This window comes from Ovis canadensis, chromosome 24 (assembly GCF_042477335.2).
Source record: "Ovis canadensis isolate MfBH-ARS-UI-01 breed Bighorn chromosome 24, ARS-UI_OviCan_v2, whole genome shotgun sequence".
Lineage (NCBI taxonomy): Eukaryota > Metazoa > Chordata > Mammalia > Artiodactyla > Bovidae > Ovis > Ovis canadensis.
This window is the reverse complement of record NC_091268.1, coordinates 28,529,922-28,541,070: the sequence shown is the minus strand read 5'-3', so window position 1 is coordinate 28,541,070 and position 11,149 is coordinate 28,529,922. Positions and strand designations below refer to the sequence as shown.

The 11,149-nt window shown below is 45.7% G+C and overlaps 1 protein-coding gene across 1 annotated transcript; it reads right to left on the bottom strand.

Moving 5' to 3' along the window:
- Positions 1-9,277: 9,277 nt before the first annotated feature.
- On the bottom strand, positions 9,278-10,885 carry LOC138428633 (RWD domain-containing protein 4). The gene has a single exon (XM_069569354.1). It carries the CDS (start codon positions 10,692-10,694, stop codon positions 10,128-10,130), a length of 567 nt encoding a protein of 188 aa, XP_069425455.1. The 5' UTR covers positions 10,695-10,885; the 3' UTR covers positions 9,278-10,127.
- Between the last annotated feature and the right edge of the window lie 264 nt (positions 10,886-11,149).

The window sequence follows — 11,149 nt, the reverse complement described above, 5'->3', positions numbered from 1 at the left end:
TCACTGGCAGAGAAAAGCCCAGTGGGGAGGTCAGTAGGCAGATCACCCCCACCCCTGCCCCTTACTCAGGTGGGAAGAAGCACCGTGGCATCAGCAGAGCCTCCTTGGCTCGTTTCGTCCTGGCAACAGATGATGGAAATGGAGCGCTCAGAGTGGTTGGGTGATTTGCCCAGGGTCGCACAGTAAATGAGAAGCAGTGGACAGTCTGCTCAAAACATCCAAGCACTTCCTTCCAGCTGCTTTTCAGGCAGTGGACAGAACTGGAACGTGGGGACCCGGAGTGATGAAAACCCATACCTTGCCTGCTCAGGGCTCTAGCTTGAGCAGAAAATGACCAGAATGAATGCAAACAGTGATCAAAGCAACACCCGCCAACATGAGACAATATGTATTTTTAGACAGTGAGTGAGTCAGCCCTTGATGATTCACAGGCCTGGCTGGGCTTGCAGGGCAGCCCCAGGCCGCCAAGGGCAGGGCAGGAGATCAGCCACACCAGGGACAGGGAGGCTAGAGGGGGCCGAGGGCCACATCGAGGGGCCCCTCCTTGTCATCTGTTCTGTCAAAGGTTGGCTTCTTTGCAAAAGTGCTTGGAAAGAGCTCACGTTAACAGAACTAGAAGGTGATGTTAGGAGGCAGCTTCATGTCACTTTCTAGCCCTCCACCCTGGGGTAGGTGCTCAGGAGAAAGCGGCAGAGAACAAAACTGACAAAGCCTGGAACTCCTGCAATTCTTCATGGGCCACCCAGTCTCTGTCACAGCAGTTCAGCTCTGCTTGTTATTTTTTAAGGGAAAAAGACATTTCATTGAGATTTTGCTACATAAATAGCTACCAAAAGCTGGTAGGACTGACGGGAGCAGCTGCCAGCGCTCTCTGCACAGGTCACTAAGGGACCCGTGGGCAGGCAGATTGGGAGGGAGCCTCGTCATGACCAGAGTGGGAGAGGGTGCCCTGCATGCTACTGGGGCACAAAGAGTCTGATACAAGAAAGTGGGAGGGGCTGGCAGTAGGCAATATGTAAATGAGTGGGTGTGGCTCTGTGCCTATAAAGCTTTATTTATAAAAGCAGGAAGTGAGCCAGTGTTGTCCTGGAGGCCATAGTTTGCTGAGCCCTGTTCTCAAAGATACCTCCATACACCCTCTGGCTCCCCTTATTTGCCCTCCACTGACTCATAGGGGCTTTCCAGGTGGTGCAGCAGTCAAAAATCCACCTGGAATGCACGAGGCACGGAGACTTGGGTTCAAGCCCTGGGTCAGAAAGATCCCCTGGAGAAATATTCTTGCCTGGAGAATCCCATGGACAGAGGAGCCTGGCGGGCTTCAGTGCATGGGGTCTCAGAGTCAGACACAACTGAGCACAAAACAGCCACAACAACAGCATGACTAACAGACCCCTCCCCGCCGTGACTCACCTGAAACCTGGTCTCCTCCCAGGTAGCTTGCTAGTTCTGCAGGTAAAAACTGCGACGGTGCTCTACTTTGAGTTAAAAGGTGTTCTTGGCTGGCTTCCCAAGCCCCCGACACACAGGATTTATGGACATATGGGACTGTGGTCTCCTGGGTGGCAATATCCACGTGTCACTCTGTCCAGCCTAGTGCTTGGGCCATGGCTGGGGGTAGAAAAGCCTTTACAGAACCGAGACCCCCCAAGGCCGTGCCCAGTCCCATCTGCTGTAGTGAGAAGCTGGCAACAAACAAACAAAACAGAGGTATGCGACAGACCAGGGTCCTTTCTTCATCTCTGTCCCCCAGGGAGTCTGGGCAGCCCTAATGTCCCTCCCCACCCCGAGTTCACACGACAAGTCCAGCAGGAGAGAGATGAGGGGTTGTAGGAAGGGCCCCGACTGGGACCCCAGTCCTGTGTGTTGTGGGCACACAGGTTTCTCATCTGCAAATTGGATGGAGACAAGGCCCACCTCCCCAGGCTTGCTCAGAGGTGCATGACTCGGCCTCTAAAATTCAAGGTGAAATGCCCCAACTATTAATTATATGTATGTGGGTGTATATATTCTCGGACAGATAGTCTCCAATATACAGTGGTTCTACTTATGATGGTTCAACTTAAACTTTTTACTTTTTAAAAAATTTTATTTCAGGCTGCTCTAGATCCCGTTGCTGTGTGCGGGCTTTCTCTAGTTGTGGCAAGCGGGGGCTACTTTCTAGTTGTGGCGCCCAGGCTTCTCACTGCTGTGGCTTCCCTTGTTACGGAGCACAGACTCGAGAGGGCAGGCTCAGTAGCCACTCGGCATGTGGAATCTTCCTGCAGCAGGGGTTGAACCTGTGTCCCCTGCATTGGCAAGTGGATTCCTAAGCACTGGCCCCATTTTTTGCTTTAAACAGTGTGAAAGTGCTGTGCCTTAAGTAAAGACTCGACTTCCAATTTTGAATTTTGATCTTTTCCTGGACGAGCAATACATAATGTGCTCCTGCCTTGTGATGCTGGGCGGCGGAAGCCACGCGACCACAAGGGTAAACAACCAACGCCCTTACTGTTATTCTCTACTTCACTTTCTGTGCTGTGCTCAATACATTACATGAGTTACACAACTTGACTATGAAGTGGGCTCCGTTAGCTGCTTTTGCCCAGCCGTGGGCTAATGTAAGCGTTCTGAGCATGTTCAAGGTGGGTAAGGCTCAGCTCTGATGTTTAGAAGACAGGTTTATTAAGTACATTTTCCATTTATATTTTCAATTTACGTTGGGTATTTTGGGATGTAATCCCATGGTAAGTCGAGGAAGATCTGTGTGTGTGTGTATATATATGCAGAGAAAGCAATGGCACCCCACTCCAGTACTCTTGCCTGGAAAATCCCATGGACGGAGGAGCCTGGTGAGCTGCAGTCCATGGGGTCACTAAGAGTCGGACACGACTGAGTGACTTCACTTTCACTTTTCACTTTCATGCATTGGAGAAGGAAATGGCAACCCACTCCAGCATTCTTGCCTGGAGAATCCCAGGGATGGAGGAGCCTGGTGGGCTGCCGTCTGTGGGGTCACACAGACTATATATATATATATATATGTCCATAAATAAGGAATATACATAAAATCTCTCTCAGAAAGAGACGTGTCTTAGTAGCACTGCTGTGCTCAGTCATTGCCCCGAAGCAGCCTCTGGAAAGATGAGCTGCTCTTTCTACAGCTGAAAATCTATAACATTATTGAGAACTTGTTTTGTGCCAGTCTGAACTAAGCCCTTCAAGAGAAAATGAAGTGAAAGTGAAAGTCGCTCAGTCGTGTCCGACTCTTTGCAACCCCATTGACTATACAGTCCATGGAATTCTCCAGGCCAGAGTACTGGAGTGGGTAGCCTTTCCCTTCTCCAGGAGATCTTCCCAGCCCAGGGATTGAACCCAGGTCTCCCACATTGCAAGCGGATTTTTACCAGCTGAGCCAGAAGGTTTCATTTAATTTAATCCTCAAACAGTCATGTGAGTTTGGTACTGTTCTTTCTGCCATGTTACAGATAAGGTCCAGAGAGGTTCAGTAAATTGCCCAAGGTCACACAGCTAGCAAGAAGGATGCACACCCGGGCAATTGGACCCTGTGGAAACAGCACCCCTCACCCAGGGCCTAGCAAACAGTGGGAGTAATTACTAACAGGTGTGTTTTGTCCAGAAGTCGGACCCAGGCCTGGCTGAATGCAAAATGAACTGTACTATGAGAGATGAATACATTATTATGTCCAAGAAAATTAGCAGAATTTCAGTAGCTTCCAGTATCCAGTCTACAGTCAGATATTCTCAGTTGTCTCAATCTATAAAAATATATTTTATAGCTGCTTAAAAAAAATATTTTTGGTTGCATTGGTTCTCAGCTGCGGCTCGCAGGATCCGCAATGCACCATGAGGGGTCTTTCATTGCAGTGTGTTGGGGCTTCTCTACTTGTGGTTCTCAGGCTCCAGAGCACACAGGCTCAGCAGGTCCGGTACGTGGGCCCTATTCTTGTGTGGCATGTGAGATCCCAGTTAGGAACCAGGGATCAAACTTGTGTCTCCTGCCTTGCAAGGCAGATTCTTAACCACTGCACCACCAGGGAAGTCCCTTCATAGCTGCTTTTTTAAACCCAGGATCCTATCCCACCCAGTTCATACCTCACATTTGGTTATGTCTTTTTTCAATCTTTGTGACTATAGCCCTCCAGGCTCCTATGTCCATGGAAACTTCCAGGCAAGAATACTGGAGTGGGTTGCCATTTCCTACTCCGGGCGGTCTTTCAATCTTTTACTATTTTCATCCTGCCATTTTTCTTTCCCCCGTGACTTTGACTTTTAGAAGAATCTAGATCTTTCATCTTATGAAAGTGGTAGTCACTCAGTCATGTCCAACTCTTTGTAACCCTATGGACTGTAGCCCACCAGGCTCCTCTGTCCATGGAATTCTCCAGGCAGGAATACTGGAGTGGGTTACTGTTTCCTTCTCCTGGGGATCTTCCCAACCCAGGGATCAAACCCAGGTCATCTGCATTGCAGGCGGATGCTTTAATGTCTGTGCTACTAGGGAAGCCTGATATCTGAATATGCATTGATATTTCTGATTCAGATTTCACATATCAGAAAGAATATTTTCTTCATTAATTTTTTATTGTGATAAAATATATATTTGGCTGTGTTGGATCTTACAGCACTCAAAATCTTTTAGTTGTGATACGTGAGATCTAGTTCCCTGACCAGGGATCAAACCCTGGTCCCCTTTATTGGGAGCGTGCAGTCTTAGCCACTGGACCACCAGGCGAGTCCCGTGTGGTAAAGTATTTATAACAAAAGTTGCCATCTTAACCATTTGCTGCAACTATCATCCACCATCCCTCATCTCAGAACTTTTCATCATCCTAAACTGAAATTCTATACCCGTTAAACAATAACTCCCCATTACCTTCTCTGCCCAGCACCTCATAACCACCATTCTACTTTCTATGAATGTGACTATTCTGGGTACTTCATATAACAGGAATCGTATAATATCTGTCCTTTTCTGTTTGGTTTCTTTCAATTAATGTAATCTTTCCAGTCTCATCCTGGTTATACCATGTGTCAGAGTTTCCTCCCTTTTCAAGGCAGAGCACTATTCCATCGTATGTTTATGCCACAGTTTGTTTATCCATTGCTCCATTTATTTGGTTTGTTGCCACCTCTTGGCTGTTGAGAGTTGTGCTGCTGTGGACAGGGGTGGACAAATACCTATTCATCCTAACAGTTTTTGCGTTATATTTGTATTTCTTTTCTCTGACACTGAAAATCTAGACTTCTAATATCCGTTTTTACTTTTTGCTTTATCCTACAATATATGTAGAATCATTTCAAAATTGTAACAGTGGGAACTTCTAAACATAAACAGTGGACAGAAGCAGATTGGCGGGGGGAGGGGATAAGGAGTGACCGCTTAGTGGTCTGAGGATTTTACTTTGAGGTGACAAAAATGTTTTAGAACACTAGTATCAATAGTTATACAACGTCGTGAATACTGAATGTCACTGAATTGTAACGTTTAAAATGGTTAATTTTATGTGTTCTAAATTTCCTTTCCATTTTTATGTGTTCTAAATTTCATTTCAGTAAAAAACATTACTGGACGCTAGCTAAGATTCCTTTGCATTTCTTTTCATCACTATACTGTGTCACTGTGAGGAAATACAGTCTGGTTGCTGTATTCAAAAGTTCTGAGAAGCACTTTTCTCATTGTGATTCTGTTATCAATTTGTTACACGGGTAGGTTCACTTGTTTCTATGTTGTTTTCACATTTGGGTGTTTTGCTTTCTTTTTAAATTTCATTTCTGGAGCATAAAACAATATATGAATGGAGCAAAGTTCAAAAGCCCACTCCCATCCAGGACCCCTCGTCTCTAATCCCAACCAGCTCCCTTTGAGGGACTGTTTTTATGAGTTTCAGTTCATTTTCCTTTCTTTTTGCAAAACTGAACATAATAGGTAGATACAGATATTCCTAGAGAAGGAAATGGCAGCCCACTTCAATATTCTTGCTTGGGAAATCCCATGGACTGAGGAGCCTGGCGGGCTACAGTCCATGGGGTCACAAAAGAGTCAGACATAACTTAGCAACTAAACTACACACAATAGATATCTTTACTTCTCATCCAACACAAAAAGTAGGGTACTGTGTTCACCATTACATGCTTTATTTTTTCCACTTAAAATTATAAGAAATAATAACATTTTATCAAATTCGTAAATAGTTTTTCTCAAGTTTGTAGGTTGCCTTTCATTTCTGAATCAAGTTCCCCAAGGCTGTCAGAGATGACTGCTATGGGGCTGGAGTTTTGACCATTGAGTAGAACTTTCTGGGTGGATAAGAGGAAAGCCAGTTGGGAACAGCATATGGCAAACCAGGGAGATAGCAGAGGATGGAGCCCAGGACCAAGTCCCTAAGGCTGGGGTGGGGATGAGGGGTGTCGCCAGTGCTGGGTGCTAGGGAGCCACTGAAGACTCTAGAGCTGTGGAGTGGCCTGGAGGACCTGGTTTAATGATGGATCCAGGACTGGGAAGGGACAGCTTAGAGGGCCAGCGAAGGCGTATCTGAGAGGTGCCAGTGTTTCTCAAAACTCCCTCTGGGCGCTTAGATTCAGAGCTGAGGGCAACTCTGATGTGTCCTGAGGCCTCTCCCCCACCCCTGGGATTGGCCAGGCCGCATCTCCCCCTTGTGACTGGCGGTCCTTCTCCACCCCAGGGCCTCCCTGAACCTCCAGAAAATGACCCAATAAAAATGATGCACCTACTTGTGGGGTCTTGGCCTTCAAGCTCACAGCTCTTTCTCACCCCTTGGCCACAGCCTTGATGTGTGTCCTGGCTGGGTTTACAGGATCATGCCAATGGGCTGGTGGGCCGGGGTGGGGAACATGTAACCTTGGGCCGTTGAGGAGCTGGGGGAGACCCGAGAGCAGCCGTCCAACCCCAGAGACCCTCTTCCAAAGCCTGGGCGGCTCACTGGGTGGGAAGGGATGTGAGCCTGGGCACTCGCCCAGGTTGTGGGGAGAATGAGAGCAGAGAGAAGCCTCTGGGTACAGTGGACAGGAGGTGGGTGGTTCCCAGGCCCCAGCCCCACTGGTTATTTCAGAGACCACGGAAGGCCCAGGGCAGGGTGAAGACACCAGGGCCCTGCCTGGATTCAGGGGCTCCTGTGCCTCACTGTCCCAATACTGGTTCCTTGGTGTGCCCGCTCAGTGGAGAATTCCCCTGACCCCTGTGTACCCCAGGCTGGAAGCAAGGCACCCCTTCCGTCTGTGCAGTCTAGGATCATACGAACCACTTCCACTCTGGGCTGTGTCCTTCCAGGTGAGCCCCTTCACCTCGCCGAGTCTCTTACATACTCCCTTCCCTTAAAGTAACCTTTCCCAGGCAGCGCTAGTGGTGAAGAATCTGCCTGTTATTGCAGGAGACTTGGGTTTGATCCCTGGATTAGGGAGATCCCGTGAAGAAGGAAATGGCAACCTGCTCCAGTATTCCTGCCTGGGAAAATCCCATGGACAGAGGAGACTGGTGGGCTGTAGTCTATGGGATTTCAAACAGTTGAACACGACTAAGCGACTAAGCACATAAACCCCTTAAAATAAGGAGATCATTTGATATGCTTGGGACACAGCCTCCCTCTGTATACAAGGATATCCATGTGGTTCCCTCCTGCCCTTCATCTTGGCAGAGATGAAGGACCTTGGGCTACTTGAAGTACCAGAGACCCGGGGCTAGGAGGTCTACACAGAGCTTGCCAGATATTCCAACCAACAGGTGCCCACCATTCCTCTCCCCCTAGAACCCCTCTGCCTTGACCTTGAAGGTCAAGCCTCCCCACACCCACCCCCTTCCTTCTGGCCCCAGGCAACATGAAGCCCCAAGTGACCCTGGGCAAATCTCTCCGCCTCCTAGCCTCACTGCCTTCATCTCTGGGCCCAGAGTTGGACCCAGTGGTCTGGAAGGTCCTTCAGTGTACAAATTCTAGGGTTTTTTTTTTTTGTTTAATAGTTGTATTCAAATACAGTTTATATACACTTCAGCCATTTAAAAGTACAATTCAGTGGGGTTTGTTATATTTACAGATGTGTACAACCATCACCACTATCAGTTTTAGAACATCTTCAACATCTCAAAAAGAAACCTGGTACCCATGAACTACCAGCCCTCCTAGCCTCCTCCCCCGTCCTCCAAACACCACCATCTGCTTTCTCTCCCCTGGATTTCCCTATCTGGACTTTGACACGAGTGGAATCGTGGAATACGTGGCCTTTTGTATCTTGCTGCTTTCACTTTTCAAGGTTCATCCATGTCCTGGCCTGCATCAGTATTCTTTTTTTTTTTTTTTCCACTGGGTAAAATTCAGGTTTTATTGCTTATTACATCACTCCATACAACTTTACGTAAACAGACTTTGAGAAAATATACTGGGAGTATTAACCAGATGATGGCAACCTTGATGAGAATGTTCAAGTGTTTTACATAAGGTAGTAAGAGGCACCACTGCCACCATCACCCCCCGGAATTTGTACATTTCATATAAAAAGAGTAAAAATAGTTCATTGGCATTTAACTAGCATCATTCTTTGAAATCTATGAGCCATGACACACCTGAATAAGTTCAGAATCTTCTGCATAAAACAAAGCATTTTTTCCCACTAGCAGATGTAGCAGTTTCAGCTTCTTCAAAAAACCAGCAAATTGGCACAACAAAAACTACGCACACAACATGAAAACAGACGTTAGCGTATTCCACTGGTCCTGAATTTTGATGTCTCTATCGGACTAATCCAGGCAATAAAAATGTGATTCAGCATTTAAGAATGAGACTGAGCTTATTCACTGTAGTTATGCTTATGTTAGAATTCAAGCGGTTTAACTGATGCCTATGTGAACCTAGCAAAAACCATGGCTACAACAATCTGCTCTTTTGCTAAGGAAACATCTTTAAAAGTTTACTGTTTGTTAGAAACTCAAACCCAAGCTGCACAGGTATAACTTGAGGGACCAACAGCCAACCTTTCCAGAAACCACGGCAGCAGTCTAAGTATTTGTGAAGCTGGGGAGCATATGCTATCTCACATACATGTCAGTAACTTCCTGCTAAAACTGTACTAATAGTTTCCTCTGTTAATGACTTAAAAAAAAAAAAAATCCAGCAAGCACTACAGTTTAGCATTTGAAAGATTTCCAAGTCTATTTGTACATGGATGCCTGGGCTGAGACACACATTTGGGTACTAGAGAATCAACAAGGCTTAAAATGTGGTTTTATGTGAAACCACTTTGAAGAACTCAGTTACCAAACAACTAAAAATACACAATGGATAAATAGGAATTTATTAAAACCGCTGTCTTTAACAATATAAAAATTAAATATTAAGGCATCTTTTACTCCCATCTAGGTATATGCAGCAAAGAGAAATGGTTTAAATAGGAACCAGCACTTCTATTCAAATATTTTCTAATGTATTTGGCAGATCTTTTATTTTTTTCCTTTCTCTGATTCCATGTATCATTGAAAGCTCTCAGGATCAAACATCGTTACCCAAATCAAAAATATTAACAGATATACATTTGTTGAAAAGCAGTTCACCCTTGAAAAATGAAAAGGACCTAGAAAGAATATTACATACAAAGTTCGTATACGTTACGTATTACTTATAAATTTAAAGTATTTAAATTTCTCTGAAGCAATTTACACTTCAGTAATTAAGAGAAACAAGGAAAAAAGACTTAAAGACAAGAAGCCTGTTAATAGGGATCATACTGTGAACATACTGTTCACTCACTATTCTCCATTGGGATAAGAATTTGAAAAGGCTTGAAACTCCTTTAAAAAATATCACATCCACTGGAATAAGATCCCATAAATTGCCATTGATTATTTGTATTTCCTCGTATTTGTCCATTTATAATTGGTTCCATAAAGTATACTAAACAGTAACATTTTCACCTTTTATTAAGGCAAGTTTGTGAAAATAATTTAATACAACCAGATACCCTTCATGAACTTTCAGCTTGAAACTTTTTTTTTTTTTACATAAGAAACATACAAAACAATTGTTTTATAAAAAGCTACCTCAATACCAGAAAAGAGTAATGAAAGATTTGGAACCCCATTTACTTATTAAAGGATGCGCTTCCCTCGTCTCAGATTCCAAGGGCTATTCATCGTCTTTAGAGCCAGTTTTGCTCAAATGCTTCACCACATCAACCCAGTTCCATCCCCGAGGAAGCTCCCCTTTGTGATCTGTTTTATCTGCCAGCTTACGTTTCTGGGCTTTTGAAAGTTGTTCCTTTTTATCTTTCTTCTTACTTGATGGAGCTGTGTTAGGAGTTTCAACTGAGATGATATTGCTTATGGATGTAGCAGAATGAACAGGATGGTGGTTCTCCATGAACTGCTCCTTATTGTCCTTGGCGTATTCAAACAACGTGTAGGTCATGGCCGTCCCGAGGTGGACTTCCACTGCTTCCTGTAACTTGGCTAATATGCTCTGTTTCACATCTGACGATATGGTGTTGTTAAAAAAGGCATTCATGGATATGATGGGAGGTGTCTGCGGATAGGTTTCTGTCCAGGAAATCTCTATGAGGAAGGCTTTGGGATCCCCGTTTTCACCTATCCTGTATTGAAATGAAACTGGACTTAATTCCCGGAAACTTTCATCTCCTTCATAAATAGAGCGTAATGCCTCCAGTTCCATCTCCTGGTCCTCGTTGGCACCCATCGCCCCGGTCACGGGGTGCACGGCGTTTCGTGACAACGAAAAGGAAGCAAGGGCCGTGGCCCCGAGGCCGGGCCGCTCCCTCTCCGGCGCCCTGGGCTGCTGAGACACACACTTCGCGCGGCAGAAGAGTCGCGCGTCCCCGATGCCCGGGCTGAGCGAAGAAGTCGGGCCGCTGACTGCGGACGAGAGGCCGCGGCCAGTATTCTTTTTTTTTATGGCTGAAGATATTCCATTGTATGGCTATACTACGTTTTGCTTGTTCTTCTGTTGATGGACCTTTGGGTGGTTTCTGTCTTTTGGCGCCCATGAATAAGGCCGCAGTGGCATTTGTGTACAAGTTTCTGTGTGGATGTAAGTTTCTGGTTCTCTTGGGTACATATCTAGGAGTGAAATTGCTGGGTCATAGGGTAATTCTGGGTTTAACTGTTTGAAGAGTCACCTGACTGTTCCACCAA